The 18481-nt window shown below is 49.8% G+C and overlaps 2 protein-coding genes across 5 annotated transcripts in view; both read left to right on the top strand.

The window, feature by feature from the left end:
• The window catches only part of LOC128083042 (ras GTPase-activating-like protein IQGAP1), a 64360-nt gene that overhangs the window by 2212 nt on the left and 43667 nt on the right, over nt 1-18481 (top strand). The gene's annotated exons all lie outside the window — the stretch shown is intronic.
• Nucleotides 792-17018, top strand: LOC128083040 (rho GTPase-activating protein 32-like). Of its 3 annotated transcripts, XM_052687908.1 has the most exons (16): nt 792-849; nt 983-1153; nt 1986-2152; nt 4053-4137; nt 9561-9647; nt 10315-10386; nt 11090-11212; nt 11781-11858; nt 12655-12736; nt 13440-13583; nt 14172-14274; nt 14539-14671; nt 15201-15283; nt 15658-15765; nt 16136-16281; nt 16776-17018. In XM_052687908.1, exons 2-16 carry the CDS (start codon nt 1019-1021, stop codon nt 16982-16984), a joined length of 1755 nt encoding a protein of 584 aa, XP_052543868.1. In that variant the 5' UTR covers nt 792-849; nt 983-1018; the 3' UTR covers nt 16985-17018. The 3 variants fall into 3 exon arrangements, with proteins under 3 accessions (XP_052543868.1, XP_052543869.1, XP_052543871.1); XM_052687909.1 differs by lacking the exons at nt 792-849; nt 983-1153 and adding an exon at nt 3822-3961 and having other exon boundaries at nt 2029-2152; XM_052687911.1 differs by lacking the exons at nt 792-849; nt 983-1153; nt 1986-2152; nt 4053-4137 and adding exons at nt 6820-7303; nt 7725-7831.

An 18481-nucleotide genomic window follows, 5' to 3' on the forward strand; every position in this document is an offset into this window, starting at 1 on the left:
AAGTATCATAGTTATCAGAGCAGTGGAGGCAGGGAGTCAGCAAAATGGAAACAGGGCTTGGGGCTTCAAGCACAGTTGAGAAAGAAAGGCATTTTCAAGCATCTTCAGAACGCTACCAGCTGTGACAGTAGTCCCTGCTCAAAGCAATTAGTCCTTGTAGGTTCTCAACCAATTCTGGAACGTGGGGACAAGACAGAAATCGCTGCTACAACAGATAATGTTTCACTTCATGATCTCCTGATGTACCTTGACTGCCTTATCCACACATAAGGAAGTGCTATCGTGCAGCTTTTTCCCATATTGCGTGTTATTTAAATGTGGAATCTGTCCCTCTGTGTTCTTTGCAGGATGTTGTTTCTCATAGCAAAAATCTTAGCAAGGAGAACAAGGAACAGCTCTCTGATGTGATGACGCTGAACGAGCAAAAGGGAGGTTTGAAAGCTTTGAGCAAAGAGGAGAGGGAAAAGCTGGAAGCCTATCAGCACCTTTTCTACTTGAGGTATGCAGCTTTTCATTCACTGCTCTTGTCGTAGATGCTTACGTGTATTGGAACAGTCTGTGCTTATGCTCTGCAGTGTTGAGGCGCTGTCTGTCTTTGTGGTGTTGGCTTTTGTGGACACGTGCTGTATGGGAACTGCTGAGTCATGGCCTGAACCTCTGATTGATCACCTGAGGCGAGCAGTGAGTCAGGCAGAGGAGCACAGGTGAAGGCAGTGCAGCTGTGCTGCTGGAAGGGGTGCAGCCAGGCTACAGCCCTCCTAGACCTGTTTAAGAGCTGGCTGCCAGTGGGGAAGGATCTCGTCTGGAGATCTGCTCTGCTGGAGTTTTGTAAGTGAGCCCAGGATAGGGGTAAGCCTTCTATTTATTCTCCTTTTGTTAGCTTAGTCTGCTTTGTCAAACTCTCTTGTTTATTTCATAATGACAACATCTTAATAGTCATTGATTATACACGTGCACTAAGTACTTTTTCTTCTTGTTTTAGACTACTCCAACGTACTTGGCCAAGCTGCTTTTGCAGATGCCTCAAAACAAACCCACAGAGTTCATGGATTCAGCCATCTTCACGCTGCATAACTACGCATCCAGTCAGAGAGAGGAATCTCTGCTGTTGCGGCTGTTGCAAACAGCATTGCAGGAAGAGATCAAGTACGTTGTAGCGTAGGACACAGCCTTGCTGTTGCCTGAGTTTGGGCCGCTGCTAAAATTGCAGCTGTTGTTGTGTGATGTCCCGTGCTCATTAGCTGATAATGCTGAACTGTCCCTGCCTTCTGCTCATGCTGTTTCACGTCAGTCCTTTCTGTAACCTGGAAGGAGGAGGAATTACCTTTGTTCTTTAGGATTAAAGCCATTTTTCTTTAGCCAATGCTTTCTTGCTCAGGGAGGCACTATTTTTGATCTACTGCAGTGCTTTCCTAAGATTCATTCCCATCTAAGTTCTCTGCTGTCTAGTAAGAAGGACTTGGAGCAGACTGCGAGCTTGGGCTTTACAGGCCAGAGTGAAGCTGACGCGAAGGTCACTGTTTTCCAAAACTGATGAGGAGGCTGAAAATCAGATGCTGTCTGGTTTGGGTTTTTTACTGGCTGTCAGGCTTAAGGATTCTGGCTGTCTGTCGGCATAATGGAGTTGATTGGCACTTAGGAGTTTGGTGTTTATGACTTCTGGCTGATACGGAGCTTCACAACTTGCTAGGAATAGCAAATACATGTAATGTTGGAGGCAGTCATGCCTTTTTTGATGCTTTTAAGTATGAGGATGGTATGTGCCCTCCAACAGGTAACGTCTAAAAGGTTTGTTTAATTATTATTATCTTTTCTTGGAGTAGTAGTTCAGGAAAGTGCATGTCTATGCTTTATTCTCTGCTGCTGGATTTCCCATAGCGGCATGCTGTGGATGGCTTTTGTTGCTGATTGCTTACTTGTTGAAATACTGAAAGAAAATAGTTGTGCCTGTGTAGAACTCCCTTTGTTTCCTCTGTATTTTTGAGATGCGCTCTTTCAACCGTGGTGCCCGTGGTCAGAACGCACTGAGGCAGATCTTGGCCCCAGTTGTGAAGGAAATAATTGAGGACGAATCGCTCAACGTCAGAACGGATCCAGTGGATATTTACAAGTGCTGGGTTAACCAGATGGGATCTCAGAATGGTGAGGCCGGGTATGGAAGCTGTTGCTACTGTTTTTTTCTGAAAGTTGCTCAGCTGCTTTGCATTGCTCTGTTAATCGTTCCAAACCATCCCTGGATTCATTGCATGCATCTGTCCAATGGATACCAGCTTTTTTCCATCAGCTCGAGATGGCTTTCTTCTGAAAGGTATAAAGATCACAGAATCACAGAATTGTAGGGGTTGGAAGGGACCTCCAGAGCTCATCGAGTCCAACCCCCCTGCCAAAGCAGGTTCCCTACAGCGGGTCGCACAGGTCGGCATCCAGGCAGGTCTGGAACATCTCCAGAGAAGGAGACTCCACCACCTCCCTGGGCAGCCTGTTCCAGTGCTCCGTCACCTCACTGTAAAGAAGTTCTTGCGCACATTTGTGCGGAACTTCCTATGCTGCAGTTTCCAGCCGTTTCCCCTTGTCCTGTCTCCACTCACCACTGAAAACAGTCCGGCCTCGCCATTCTGCCCCCCACACCTTAGATATTTATAGACCTGGATCAGGTCCCCTGTCAGTCTTCTTTTCTCAAGGCTGAACAGACCCAGTTCACTCAGCCTTTCCTCATAGCAGAGATGCTCCAGGCCCTTCACCATCTTCGTGGCCCTCCGCTGGACTCTTTCCAAGAGATCCCTGTCTTATTTGTACTGGGGAGCCCAGAACTGGACGCAGTAGATCATCTTGTGACAGGGGTGTTGAGACTATTAGAAGTGAATCTCATGAAGCGATAGGCCAAGAAAAGCCCCAAAGCATTTCTTCTGTGTTAACTCATAGATACAGATACCGTAGCTCTTACTCTACCAAGCCAATCTCTGCCCACAACTCGGGCAGGCTGCCCAAGGAGGCTGTGGATGCCCCATCCCTGGAGGCGTTCAAGGCCTGGCTGGATGTGGCTCTGGGCAACCTGGGCTGCTGGTTGGTGAACCTGCATGCAGCGGGGGGTTGGAACGAGATGAGCATTGTGGTCCTTGTCAACACAGGCCGTGTTCATAGAATCACAGCATGCAGCTGTTCCTGTCTGCCCATGAGAAGGTTTCATCCACCTGGTCATCCTGGTTGGTTGGCCTGTAGATCCCCCGCTACGTCATCTGTCCCTGTCCTCCCTTTAATCTGTGTCTATAAAGTCTTGATGGGCTCCCATCCGTCCCCAGTCAGAGTTCTGTGTTTCTTCCAGTGCTTGATGTTCACCAGATTTTGAGGGTTCTGTTGTTGGTTGTATTTGTTTTGTTTTTAAGGCACGTCAAGGGAAGTGGTGGAAAAGCAATGCTATGAAGTAAAAGACAACTGTCCCAGCGCAGCACGCTGCGTGAGTTACTATCTTAACACTGCAATGTGCAGCTTGTGTTTTCACTGATTTATTTGCGACCTGAGGTACTACTGCGTATCGCAGGTGACCTTCTTGACTCTAGAGAGCGTGTCTGCATGTGGTACAGAAAGATACAGTTCAGAGTTAGCTGGGCCTGTTCTCACAGCGACTGCTGCAGGGACAGCAGAGGACGTGAGAAGTCCTTTGCTCTTTCAGTGCTAGCATTCTAATGAAAGTGAACGTGCAGCTCTTTGCAGCCAGGTGAGCGTGGATCTGTTTGTGTGTCAAGCCAAAAATTCTGCCTGGCACTGACAAAAGTATATTAGGCTGAGGAGTGCTCACCTTCACATCTGACTTTTCCAAATAGCAAGTTGCCGTACGATGTTACACCTGAACAAGCTCTTAATCACGGTGAGGTGAGGACGCACCTGGATGCCTCAATCCGAGATGTGAAGGCAGTGACAGACAAGTTCCTGTCTGCCATCGTTGTTCAGCTGACCAAATCCCGTAAGTCTGGTGTGTCACCGCGTTATCCTGCAGCAGTTAATAGTGGGTTCATCCGTGAGGAATTCTCACTTGCCTTTTATTTCCTTCGAAGTTACGGGATGCGTTTCATCGCCAAGGTACTGAAAGACTCCCGGCATGACAAGTTTCCTGATGCTGGCGAGGATGAGCTTCTGAAGGTAAGGAGCTGAGCAGCTCTGTGAATCACTGTCTGCCACGCTGACTGCAGCAGATGCATCTCAGTGTTGTTTGTTGGCTGTACGTGTGCAGAGAAGTTTCAAAGCTGCAGTTTAAGTAGACAGGCTATTTGTTGTTATGGGTATAAAGTACTTTGCCCTGTGCTTTGGATTGCTGGATACATGTTTGTCAGAGACATAATACAGCGTTCAGAAGAGGTCACCCTATTGCTTTTCCTTTTGCTTTTAATATCTTGGGCATTGTGCCCCCTAGGTTTCTTGGCTTTGGGATGCTCTTGCTGCTGAATGGTGCACCTTGGTTTTGCTGGTGTTATCTGAGTCAGTTGCTCTTTTTTTAAAGAGCCAGTGCCAAGTTGAAAAGGCCCGTGTGCAGAATTCTACTCTTCTCACTTCCCTTACAATATTCTAGGGCATTACAGTAGCTGCAACAAAGTATATGGTGTCATTTTTCATGAGGTGTGGGCAGTTTTGTGTTGTACATTTCCGTACTTTGGAGAACGAAAAGGATGTTAGTAGTAAATGCTTCCAAATGAGCACAGCATTGTGGCTTTCATTGGGATTGTCCTGGCGTTTGTTATTTTGAAGGTCTTTCTGTCTGTGAGTGCTCTTCTTCTTAATAAAACAAAGAGTGGCTTTGACATTACTTGCCCCAGTCTCTTTAAGCTTTTCTGTCTCTGCTTCATTACGAAGTAATTCCCAATCTGAATGCCGTTTTCTTCTCTCTTCTGGTTCCGTGCTTTCCCGTTCTGAGGCATCGATTCTTTCTGTGCAGGTGAATTCATTTTTTCCATCTGTAAATGTAGGTGGAAAGCTGCAGTTTTTATTAATCCTTGTGGAAACAATGTCACGGCCCATGCCGCACTCTGAACTGCAGCTGCGTGCGGTGACTGCCTGTAGATGCATTAGGGCCTAAAACTACTCCTACAGTGTACTGTTCTTGTCTTCCTACTACATGTTTTACTATTATCATTATGATTTCTCTCACAAATGTGTTTCTTATGACTGGTAGTGAACAGTTTTGTCTGTTGTGACCATGTGCCGTCACCTGGGATAGTAGAGCAAGAGCTGAAACCGCTGTCAAAACCATGACCTCTCTGAAAGCAGTTAATTTCTGGGGCAGCTTAGCAATGGCGAAGCTTCTTCTTTCTGTTTTTGCCATTTCTTCACACCTCTGATCTCTTCTGTGCATTCAAATCGCACGTGAAGCAGGAGAAGCCCAGATTCTGTGACTTGGCTCTGCGCAGATTGATGTGAAACTCCAGGAAATACTGAAGCATGTGGCGTGGGAACTTTTGCTGCATGTCAGCGTGCTGGGCCAATGCCTTTTTGTTGTGGGAATTACTGCAGGCAAATGTCCAATACGGGTTAGAAGTAGATGGATGAGCACGTGGATAACGGGCTGTCTTTATCTTTGGGGCCTCGGCGTTCATTGCTGCTCACTTAGCTGGTGAATTGGACTTCTTTTGAAATGTCAAATACCGCTCATCTTCGGTACTTCTGAGTTTCTTACTTCTGGATTAAATGTTTCTGAGTTCCTCTCAGTTGTGTTTAACTGGGGATCTGTAGCTAAAAACGTTGCTGGTTAACCGAAGAGGTATTCTGAGAGAGAGAGAAGTGCTCTGGAAAAGGGGCAGAAAGTAGCTGCTGTTTTCTCAGCTCAGCTCCTTGGTTTGCCACGCTTCACCATTTTTGCTTTGTTGGAGATGGTGGTCAATTCTGCACACCTGTGTTAGGAATTGGCTCCTATCCCTTATTGAGACTGCAGTACCAGGTTTCTCTGTAGCATAGTTGTTCTGCCTTCTGTTAGACTAAGCTTGGTTTAATTCTCAGAGTAACTTTTACGCTTGTATGAGGAATTCTTTGGTAACTTCTAAAAATATATAGGCAGGTGGTATTCAAAGTTAAATTTGGAAACCTTTGTGTGTAGGAATATCTGCAGTTGTGTTGTTCTGGAGCTAGTAATGGTCAGTCTTACCACTTCTGTGTTGACAGGTTGTGCATTTATTTAGTGTATGTATCTATGTTACAGTGTGAAACTAAGATTCTTTGGGACAGCATGTGCTTATTAATGGCAGCGCAGTAGACCCTGCATCTGGAACGGGGCCCACAGCTCACAGGAAAGTAATTGGTCAGAACTCACTCGGAGTAGTGTCAGTAAAAGTCAGTGGAGGTCTGTGCCATTGGTTTTCCACGTGTTTTTTTCTCTCCTCAACTTGTCCTAGATTGTTGGCAACTTACTCTATCACCGCTACGTGAATCCGGCCATGGTGGCACCGGATGCATTTGACCTAATGGATCTTTGAGCTGGAGGGCAGCTGACTGCAGATCAACGAAGAAACCTTGGTTTGTTGCAAAGATGCTGCAGCATGCTGCGTCCAGCAAGATGCTCATGGGAGACGGTGCACATCTGAGCATCGTGAAGGAATACTTGTCACAGTCATCCCAGAAATTCAGGTAGAAGACTTGAGCTGATTGTGTTGAGGAGTTTGTCAGAGGACAGTGTTGCAAACAAAGAGGAGCGATGAATTTTAAATGTAATAAATTCCATCTCAGTCAAAAAGGAGGTCTGTTGAAAATGAGAGATTGCCCTTTGGGCTTCCACAATCATTGATCATAATGACATATAAAATACGTAGCTGGAATTCACTAACTAGATATAGTATATTAATGAGCTGGTCCAAACAATTGGCTTTGCCATACAAGCCTCCAGAGTAAAGGCTGTTTTTCTATGTGTTTATTATGATATTCTGGCCATTGAAAACTAGAGTGTGCATGCGTTCTTTCCTATATGCACCCTAGTTCTCTGTATGCAAACTAGATGGCACTTTGGATTAAAGCAGGCTGGAATTTAGTTGTTTGTATAATCAAGTAACTTTTGAATGAAGAGCTTCTTTATATCTTTCATCTTTTGTAAGAAAGAAAACTGGAAATGGCTGGGAGTGAGGATTATTCTTGCAGCTGAGACAGAAGGATGGGTGCACAAGGTCATTCGGTCCATGGACTTGTCCTGCAGATGCTTACAGTGAGCGAATGCCAACATGGCCAGTACCAATAACTGAATCTTCTAGATGGCTTTTGATGTGATAAGCTATAGCTTGTCCAATTGCAGTATGCTTGGGAACCATGGTTTGAAGAAGAACAGCTGCTGGTATGCTGATTACCTTTTTCTCCTTTTTCTTTTCTTTTTTTTTTTTTTTTTTTTTTTTTTTTAGACGCTTTTCTCAGGTTGCTTGTGAGGTTCCTGAATTGCAGGATCAATTCAGTATTGATGAATATTCTGGCTTCCTTCCTTGTCTGTCCCTTCTGCAGAGCTTATAGCCATCAATCTCAACGCGCCAGTCATGGGAGCAGTCCCACCATGTTTCAGTAACAGCAGCTAGATCGTAGTTAGCCTGGTGCACAATGGCTTCCAGTTCCTCCTGCTTGTTGCTCATGCTGCGTGCATTGGTATAGGTGCACTTGAGCCGAGTCATTTGCCTGACTCCCAGCTCTAAAATCGTTCCCCCAGGCTCTTCTCTTGTGAGGCCTGTACTGTCCCCTTCCCCCGTCATAATTAGTTGATTGCACAGGAAGAAAAGCTTGATGTCTGTGCCAAGGGAGACGTACACCGCACTTGCGCTGCCTGGACGATGTGGAAACTGGAAATTGTGGGGTGTGCTGAAGCATGCCCTCTCAGGTCAGTCTAAGCATCCATAGAGTAGACCTGTCTAGCAAAACAGGGAATAGACAGTTAAACCCATTCTGTTGGGAAATACTCTCTCCTTCTAAGTACCTTTAGAACGTGAGTTTCTTCAATTAATTACTCAACTCATTTGCTTTTCCTGAATGATCCTAAGTTCTTTTCTCAGGCGACATCTGCACTCTGCTCAGTCCAAGGAGAAATCCCTGCCCGCAGATGCAATGACACAGCGTGGCTCCCAACCTCATTTTTCATTGCTTACTCTTATGGTAGCTGCCATCCATGTCCACCCTGCATATTCTTAGAGCTCTTCTGGAGTCCATGGGACAGACTTATGGTTGAACTAAAGGGAATTTTTTTATAATGCTCTAGCTCCAGATGATTATCCCTAGTATCATTATATTAAAAAAAAAAAAAGGCGTTTTGAAGTAGTGCGATATATCTTCTGTGCCTCAGAATGTGGCACGTGTGGCATGAGAGAGTTGTGAGGCCACGAGGACTGCCCAGACAGCATGAGAACTGTAAGAGCAGAGAGCTATAGGTGATGCAGCGCTATTGGTGCCACCCGCAGGAAGCGGTAGCTGGAACAAAATATGGCCAGAAGAGTGATCAGATTGCGTTTGGTAAGGAACTATTTCATTGGTTGTAGAACTTTGACAAAATGTATATTCAGGATGATGATCAGCATGCCAGGTGCTGGGACCATGCCGAAAGAGAAATGGTCTGAAAACGTCGGTGCCATTTGCAATATATCCCCTTCCACAAAGCCCTCAGATCCATGCTCCAGCTGCATCCAAAGCAACCCAGAGCCCTGTGCTTGTTGTACCCGGAGCTGTCGGTGCCAGGAGTTGCCGCTGTGTTTGCAAGGACGTTGTGTCAGCAGTGTGTCGTCAGTGGGGTTGTTTGATGGCAATGAAACCGCTGAATGGTGTACCTCAAGACTGAGAAAGAAGATGGTAGTGGTGACTGTGTGTCTGGGTATAGATAGCTTGATACAGATCGATAGGACTGCAGTGTGGATTGTACATAGGCCCTGCGCTGCGAGGTACTCTGTTGGGAAGCAATGTCCATCTGCCCGAGGGCAGGAAGGCCCTGCAGAGGGACGGCCTGAGGCCAGCCGTACGAGGCTGCACAGGAGCAAGCGCTGGGTCCTGCGCTGTGGTCATGACAACCGCATGGCAGCTTGTGCAGGATTGGGCTGAGGTAGAATTCCAACGGCCCGCTGATTCTAGAATGTTGGGTGTTGGAATCTTCTGGTCCTGTGACATGGTCTTGCCTCCCCACCCTGTCGTCATGGCGGAGCAGCCTGGTGGCCCTTAGTGATGTCACAAGAGGCTGGAATGAGGGGAGGAGCAGTGCGTGCTGCGTCCCTTCATTGGAGCGCTTGAGCTCTGCGTGAGTAGCTCGCTTGTTGCCCTTGTGCAGCGACTGAGTGCCTTCATTTTCACCCCTTGTGTCTTGTGCAGCATCTTGTAGGTAAGCTGAGACAGGGCGTGGGATAGAGGGGTGGGCAGTGAGGTGTTGAGATCTGCTGGCTGGCGGAGCTCCTGGCAGCTCACACTGCTTACTCTTGTCCATCAGACGTGACTTTCAGCCAGTACCTGCATTCCCAAGCGATCCACAAAGATGGCATTTGTCCCATGGCTTTTCCCTTGTCATCTTTGCTCCATTGTGCAAGCTCACAGACCTATTCCTTCTCTCTCCTCTGCCTGCTCCCTTGGTGCAGCTTTCGCTCGTGGAAGAACAGAGCAAAGTGACAAGGAACGGCTGCGGGTTCAAGACACTTGTCTACCTTGTTCTGATCTCCTGCCAGGTACGTGCCACGCTTTGTCCCCCCACGTGGTTGACCAGCACTGTGTCGCACCGTGTTTGGTAACACAGCCTCATCCAGCTTTGATGGGACACTGGTCCCGTGTGGGTTTTTTCCACTTCCCCTCCAGCTCCGCCCTCAGAAGGATGTGGTGCTGTGACCAGCTGGTCTGAAGGAAAGCAATCCCTTAGGCAAAGAGTGCTAGCCCCAGTTTGTGCAGAGCTGCACAGCATGACCCAGGGACACGAGCACGCGCGCTTCGGCTGCGTGAGTGTGCGCGGCAGCTGTGGGGAGCACAGCAGAGATGTGAGCAGAGGAAATCCATGTGCGAGGCTGCGGCCGGCGCTGGGCGTGAGGCTGGTGGGAGCCGGGGGCTGGGGAGCAGATCCACCCCCAGCAGTGACTCCTCTCACTGCCCTGCTGCTGCGCTGTCGGAGTGCTCTGAGCAAGTGCACCTGCTGCTTTGTGCCAGTCCCCATCTGCTAGCAGAGGGACAGCCGCTTGGTCAGATGCTGCCTCGTAGGCGGTCTTGTTTGATTTGACTGAACAAAGTGGCTGTTTGTAGAACACCTGCCTATGCCAGTGGGTAACTGAGGGTAGTTCTGAAGAAGTCTCTCCATTCTGTGGTGTGTGAAGAGAGAAAATATGAGCGTGTTTCTTTTCATTCCAGCTTGTCGTGCCTGCTGTGATGGGCGTCGCGTGCAGTGAGATCAGCTGTGGGCCTGACATGGCACGTGTGGAGGTAGAGTATGAAGCTCTGATTGGTCTTTGTTCCCTGACTTGAGCCAGCAGTGAGCCGCAGATGTGCTCTCCTGCTTTTCAAGGGAGGCAGAGTCCTTCCTGCTCTATCGGTGTCACTGAAAAGCTGCCTTCAAAGCTTCATGTCCTTGCTGCGGGCATCTAGATGGCCGTGGAAGTCATAGTACCAACAGAATCTGATGCGGCGTTATAAACGTGCAGAAGCATTTTCCGCATCCTGCCTGGATGTTGTCCCCCAAAGACAAAGTGCTGTTCTCATATTCAGCAAGTTCAAGGAAGCTGGCACTTGTAGTGAGCCAAGGATTGGGTCAGTGGCCCAGCTGCTGTGTCCAGTCCACGGCTGAGGTCTCCAGGCAATAGGTGGCAGGAAGTGAGCAGACTCTTACGCTCCTCTTTGGGAAGGCAGTAGTGCAAGCGTGGCAAGTTTATGAAACTGCTGGAGCCATCTCAGTTGTGGAGTTTGTCCTCTTAGTCTGGGTAGAGAGAGATGCATCTTTGCACTGCCTGGCGATAGTGCTGCGCACCGGGAAGAGAAACAGCTGTTATTAGACTTGCGGTTTCTTGTTAAGCGCTCGTGATAAGGACCGAGTGCATTTCCTGCAGCCTTCTCTGCCAATGTGCTCCTCACCCTGAGATCCTCCTTGCAGCCCTCAGCTCCTCACCGTGGCCTGTGCTCTCTGTTTCAGACTGAGAACAACGGGAAGCCCCTGCTGGTCCGTGAGGAGTCATCTCTTAATATTCCAGCTATTGGTGCTGCCCATGTTCTCAAGAGATACGTTGCCCAGGCACCGGATGAACTCTCCTTGGAGGTAAGCAGTTAAGGGCGTTCCTTGTTGTCCTGTACAGAAGAGTATAAGGCGTGAACGCATCAGGAATATTCTCTGACACCTTCAGAGTGTTTGGTGAGGTGAAGCCCAGAAGATGCGGTTCCAGATTAGACTTGCACTGGGTTGGATGCAGGGAGGAGTTCAGCCATCTCTAAACTATGTCTCTATTTGGCATTGGAATCTTCTGATCAAAGAGCTACTGCCCAGGGTCTCTGAGCAATGGCAGAGCAGTGTATGGAGTGTGCAGATCTGTTCAGGATGTGTTCCGCTGACTTATGCTTACAGTTTAATTGGAGCTCTCCCTTTGGCAAAGAGCCTGCTGCTTTTGAGAACCATTTGGTACTGAACAGCTGAATTCTGTATGTTGTGTATTGGAGTGACTCTTCTACCTCCACGTTCAGTTATACGACTGCAAATGCCTGAAGAGCTGCACTGGTGCAATGGCTCTCAAGCTTGACGATATTGGGCAGTGCAGAAGAATGCAGTCATTTGAGCTGCGCTTTCCTCCCAGCCGTGCTGAAGCTGGGATTGACGTTGCAATCTCTTGCAGGTGGGAGACCTCGTGTGCGTCATCGAGATGCCGCCTCAGGAGCTGAGCCCCCGCTGGAGAGGCAAGCACGGCTTTCAGGTAGGCCCAAGCTTCAGACGTGAGAGCGCAACTTCGGTCGAGGCAGGAATCTCAGCTTAGAGCTGCCCTGCCTGCACAGCATGGCTCCACATGGAAAATGGTTTCCTTGTGCTGGTGTCAGAGGACTTTCCCTTTTGCCGTGGGCTTGGGCCAGAGCTGAAAGTTGGTCTTTGTAGGAAACTGCCTCCTCAATCATTTTAGAAAGAAGAGCCCTCACAACATGCATCAGGTCACGGCCACTGAACCGCACCTTTGGAAATGCAGCAGCTAGGACACGTGTTTCAGTGTCTCTGAGCTCTTGTGCTTGCACCCATGCAGAAGGGGAAGTCAGTGTCTTTTAGGAAGTCGCTGCCTGTCAGCTGAGATGAGGCAGGGTAACAGAGCCTCTGCGCGCTTGCTGCTGCTGCTGGCTGCAGAAGGCTGGGTAGCTCAGAGCTGGGGATGGCAGCTGCATCTCAGTCAGCAAGCAGAAAGTGCATAGGCTGTGCTAACTCAGATCTAGCTGCATCAATCTATCATAATAATATATAGCTTCTGTATGAAGTCTTTCCCTTCGGGCACGCTTGAGATTTAGGGGTGCATAGCATACTTGTCCTTTCCCCGCTCCATACACAGTTTTGTGGATATTTGCCTGCCAATTTGGAATAATTATTAATTTTAAGCAGGCCATTTTTTGGTTGGATTGTCTTACGGAGCATCCGGCAGGCACGTGATGAGGAAAATGTGATGTTTGAACAGTTCAGGCCTGAGAAACGCTGCCTTCAGTATTGCACGTCTCTTCTTCTTCTTGTTACAGGTTGGATTTTTCCCTGGTGAGTGTGTGGAGCTCATTAACGGAAAAATCCCGGAGTCTCTCATCAATTCAGTGCCAAAGCCAGGTACGATGAGACATTTGATGGTGCAGGGAAGGTAAATGGAGTCTTTTTTGGGTGTGTTCCGTGTTTAATACCTCCCTTATCCTTCCCACCTTATCCTCTGTGCTGATGATCCTTCATGCATAGCACGGGGCGTATGGCTGGTGTTTTGTAGGCAGTGAGAATGAGGGAAGGCCAAGGCAGTTCTCCTGCAAGTCCGTACGAGGCTGAGAACAGCCAGCGTCCCTGGTGGACAGATAGAGGTCTGGTTGTGCTAGTGACACGCTTGATCAGAACGTGGCTTTTCAAGAGGGTCCTTAATGCCCAGGTTGAGCAAGCTAAGCAAGAGGAGTGCATTCAACTCCATCAGAACGTGCAGAGATTTGGCCCAGTCCTGCTGTGTTTATGACTGGAGTTGGGGAAATCCTAGAATCCTTGTAGAATGGCTTGGGATGGAGTGGAGCTCAAGGATCATCAAGCTCCACGCCCCCTGCCTCAAGCTGGGCTGCCAACCAAGCTCCACATTTAATGTGGGACTGGACCAGGCTGCCCAGGGCCCCATCCAGTCTGGCCTTGGACTCCTCCAGGATTGGGGAAAATCCATTTTGGTACGCACTTGCTCATCATGTTCTTCCCGTTTTGAGGTGCTCTGCAGAATGTGTTGTGCTCGGCCTCGTCCAACGGAGGCAAGCCTAAAACGAACTGGTTTCTTCCTTTTGTTGTGCAGTGCCAAAGAAGCGCGGCAAGCTCCTCACCTTCCTTCGTTCCGTGGTGAAGGCCCGCCCAAAGCAACGGAAAGAGCGGGAGGTGGAGAAGGAGAGGGTGTTTGGCCGTGACCTGGGAGAGCATCTTCTCCACTCTGGTCGTGATGGTAAGGGACAGCCCATTCCTGAGAGCTTCCCTGTTTGGGAACCTAAAGATGAAAGGGAGATGGTTTCTAGCAAGGGGCAGGTTGATACCAGTGGAGAAACGGGGAATGGGAGTTGAGGACTGAAAGATCAACTGAGTAGGTGATGGCTACAAGGTAAATGCTCCTAAGGGACAAGCACATTTGTATTTGCTTAAAGCAAAGCCTGTAAGCCAATCCCCTGGTAGCCTGAAAAGAAAGGAAGCCTTTTGGCCAAAGAGAGTGTCCTGCATGTTTCCCAGCTCCTTCCGGGCGCGAGATTTTCCACCTCCATTCCCGTGGGAGCTGTGATGGGACTTGCAATGTCTGTGGCTTCCCCGGAATGACTTTCTCCAGGCTGATTCCTAGGTCCTGGCATTTCTTGAACGCAAAGAACACATCTGTGTCCAGTTTCCTCAGCAGCTCCTGCAGAGGCGTCTCTGACAGCTGTCCCCTTCAAGGAAGAACTGAGCAGTAGCCTGGCTGGGCTTAGTGGATGGGATGTGACGGGAGCGCAGCCTGAGGCAGGACTTGACTGAGGAGCTCCAGTAACCGCCGGCACGTGTTCTTTAGTCCCCCAGGTCCTCCAGAGCTGCGCCGAGTTCATCGAGCAGCATGGCGTGGTGCAGGGGATATACCGCCTGTCCGGCGTGGCGTCCAACGTCCAGAGACTGCGGTAAGAGTGCTGCGACTGACAGACACAGCTGCCAGCAGGGGCACGTGCCCTGTTGCGGGCGTTCAGAGGCCTGCGGGCAATGCCTTAGCACAGAGAAAAGGTCTCCTTTGGGAACATCCCATCCAGCACGGCTGACGTGGTGCTGGTGGCCGAGTGTTTGTGTTCTCCTGTACATCAGGAAGCCCTTCTGATTCTTGATTGCATTGGGTGTGGCTTTTGACTTGCTTTCCTCTTTCTCAACCGCTTTCGTGTCCTTCTCTGCAGCCAGGAATTTGAGTCTGAGCAGGTTCCTGAGCTAACCGTCCGCGACGTTCACAGCGCGAGCTCCCTCTGCAAAATGTACTTCAGGGAGCTCCCGACCCCCCTGCTGACCGACCAGCTGTACGACAAGTTCTCGGTAAGCACGAGGCAACGCCTTTCCTTTCCCTCTTCGCTGGGCCTCTTGGGAGATGGCTGCAGCAGTGCCCCAGCTCTGAGGCCCTTCTGTTAGCCCCATGGGGTTTACTCGCATGTCTTTGCCACATCCTGCTTCGTGCTGATGCCACTTCTGGTGGCCCCAGGAGGTGGTGATTTCCATATTCACAGTGCTTGCGAGAATTCCTGTGTTGTTTGTTTGTTTGTTTGTTTGTTTTTTGCTATTCCCCAGCTATTTCTGGAACAGGAAGGGGATTAATAGCCAAGTGTACTTGGAGATGAATGCCCCCTGCGAGGAGCTGAGCTGCCCAACCAGGCTGTAAACCGGCCCGGTGCTTGGACTCCTTGGCCGTGGTGGCACCAGCTGCGTGCCGCTATGTTTGCCAGATGCCTCTGGGGAGGCCTAAAATCTTTCTCAGTGCTGACCAGCAGCGCGCTGTGCCCATGGTTCCCGACCCTGCGGCAGGTATCTCGCCTGATTTGTGTCTCAATCCCTTTCTGCCCTTTTCCAGGATGCTGTTGGTGCCACTACAGAGGAGGAGCGGCTGGTCAGAATGCGGGACGTCATCCAGCAGCTGCCCGCTCCTCACTACAGGTCAGTGCTGCCCTCAGCCTGCTGAGCTCAGCCCTGCTGCACTTCAGAGGGCAATGGTGCGATTCCAGGCTTTGTCTCACGTGAGCAACACGATGCCTGGGTATGTTGAAGCGGTTGAAGGCTACACGGGTTTAATTTACAGGGTTAATTTATTGGGTCAGGTCCTGGGCACGGGGGCACGCTTGGTGCAGCTGATGGCTGTGGCTGTGCTGTGCTGGTGCTGGGTGCTGCAGCGTGGCACTTGGTCAAGTTGGGTCTACTTCATCTTCAGCATCAGTAGCAGTAATAACAACTAGTGTGAATTGAGGTTTGCTTTGTGAGTGGCAGCACGGCATGCTGGCTGGTGCTGAACATTTGCCGCTCTTGTTTCCCAGGACCCTGGTGTTCCTGATGAGACACTTGGCCTGTCTTGCTGCAAAGAACTCTGTCACCAACATGCACGCTAAGAACTTAGCCATTGTGTGGGCTCCAAACCTCCTAAGGTAAACTTCTTTTTCCGTTTCAACAGAACGCTTACATCTGTTCTCCAGTAGAATAAAGCAGTCCTCCCTTCTTCTGCACCACATGTGCTCTTCTCCTGTAAAATGTGCAGTGAGTGGCTGACAGCAGAGCAGGAGCCTGGACTGTTCTCCAACCCCACGTGGGCACAATTTCTAGCTGAGCATTGCTGCCCTCTTGTTTAGATGGGACTGGTGTGTCCTTGATCAGCCAGGAGAACTTCTTCAGTGGCATCTCTTATATGCCCGCTGCGGAAGTCTCCAGAGAACAAATGTGACAGCTTTGGGCTGCAGTAATTCAGACCTGGGGAAGCGATCTTGGCTGAATGACTTCTAAAACCTGCCTTTTCTACAGATCACAGCAGAGCGAGTCTGCCTGCGCCAGCGGGAGAGCTGCCTGCATGGAACTGCAGACGCAGTCGGCTGTGGTGGAATTCATCATCAACCACACAGACGTCCTCTTCTGCTCCACATCCGGATCGGACATTGCAGATGGAGCAGGTGAGTGTCTTCCTCCATTAGCTTTATCTTGGTCAGACACCTGGATCGAATGCAGGCCTTTTCCAAGTCCTTTGAAATACACTTTTCCTGTCGAGGGAACAGCAGACTTCTGGGCTTAGATTGGAATCTGGCGTCCAGTTGCTGGATGCTGAGAATGTGCAAGCCCAAACGTGACAAGGAGAAAACTGTCACCATCATTATGATGTTTTGCAAGCAGGTGAAGCTTGATTAACGTGTGGCAGCGGAGCTTTCTCAGTTCCCTGTCCCCCTTTTCTAGGGTTTTTGTTTGTTTGTTTCCACACAGTGAGCTGCTCCTAATTATGACTGCGTCCTTTGCCATAGACACACCTCTGAGCACATGGTTGTTTTGAGCTGCTCTTCTTGCAGCGGCTCGGATAAGCAAGTCTGAGGAAAACACAGCAGCTCCCCCGGACCTGCGATGGCTGTGCTGCCGCTTTCTGATCCTGGCTCTCACCTGTGGTTTTCCCTTCCAGGGCACAGTTCTCTCTCAGGGCCCCAGTCTGTGCGGGCGTCTTCTGCTGCCACAGAGCTGCTCAGCCTGGAGGAGGCGCAGGCACGGAGGCGAGGCCACAGCAGCTCTCCTGTCGTTGTGACAGAGAGCAGGGACATAGGGGTGGAAGAAGGCCCCACAGCTGTACGGGGGAAATTCCACACAGTCATCGACTTTCCACCTGAAAGGTAAAGAGGACTTTGTTTTCCAGCAGCTATCATCACTGTTTGGGTGGGTTGTGTTTGTTCTGTCTCCATTATTTCTAGTGCCTAAACTTGTGGAAATTAGATTTAATGAATGGTGCCTGAAGTGTTGCAGTGAATCTCCCCTCCCTTTGGACTGTGAGATTCAACTAACACTGAGTTGCCCGCCGGGCTCAGTTTAGCCTCACAACGGTGCCGTTCCTTCCTTGCTGGGCAGGCAGTGACGAGATGCACAAAGCCACGCTGACGTCTACCCTGGCCTGTGCTGGCTGTACCTGGAAACGTTGGGGTTTTCCAGATTTCAGAGCCTCGTGCCTGAATCCAGTTCCGGATCTCCTCTACGCAGAGCTGTTGGTCAGACCTGCTGACACTAGAAACTAGACATGGCAGTGAAATGGGCCGATGAGCTGTCAGTGTCAGAGTCAGAGATGCTTTTGAAGTTCCTTTATGGCTGTGCAATTCCTCAGCCAGCAGTTATGCCTGCCTACTCAATCAAAGCCACCCTTTGATGCTGTCCTGTACAGGTGTGGAGCCTGTGGACCTCACATGCTCTGCATCTTGCTTGACACAGTTGAGGGGAATTTAGCCAGCAAGACTTCAGGGCTGAGCTATAGGAATGGAACCATCCTCAACTGCTTGAAATGGAGCGAGTTTCTAAGCTGTGTTTCAGCAGGAACCAGGCGGTGCTAGGAACAAGCAACTGTTGGCACGAGCTCAGTGCAGCTCTTCCCTCACCCTGCGCCACGCACGACTCACGCCATTCCCTGTTTTCTCTCTCCAGACCCAGTCCACCCAGCAAGATAAAGGAATCACCAGCTGGCTGTTGGTGTTCCTGCTTCAGCCTGGGGAAACCATCGTCTGGGGCCAAACGCCAGCCACAGCACCATCCCAGGGAGCCCTCAGAAATAGAAATCGTAGTGCTGGCAGGTAAGGGTGCAAATCCAGCTTTCAACGCCTTGCTTTTCAGCAACATAGAATTCTTGCTGTCAGTGGGCTTGTATCTACTTCCAGCGTTCCAACCCATACCTAACACCTTTAGTTCTCCCCTGATCAAGAACCCCTTTTGTAATTCAGCTTGTGAAAGTTTGGCACTAACCCCTGTGTATCCTTCCTAGATGAACTGAGCCCTTGTCCACCCAGAAGAGCTGGAGCAAGTAGCGAAGCTGGGCTGTGTGCTTCCACCAATGGAGAGCTCTTGGGAAGCACAAATGGCTGCGGATCACGTGACAGCCTTGCACGTAACAACAGTGATGGAGAGAGGGAGCTCATCCAAGTTGAAGCCCTCATTTCTCCTGGCTGTGCTGAAGATGCTGACCTGTGCCCACCAGGCACCGCAGTCACCAGCCTGGACTGTGACCCGGCACCTTTGCAGTGCAGCCCAGCCCAAGTACAGTCCGAGTGCCCGGACAGCAACACCTCTGTGCAGGAGCAGGTCAGCATCACCGAGGAGCAGCAGAGCCTCTTGGAGGGGGGCGTACAATCAGGC

The sequence above is a fragment of the Tympanuchus pallidicinctus genome, unplaced genomic scaffold, assembly GCF_026119805.1.
Source record: "Tympanuchus pallidicinctus isolate F22 unplaced genomic scaffold, pur_lepc_1.0 scaffold23, whole genome shotgun sequence".
NCBI lineage: Eukaryota > Metazoa > Chordata > Aves > Galliformes > Phasianidae > Tympanuchus > Tympanuchus pallidicinctus.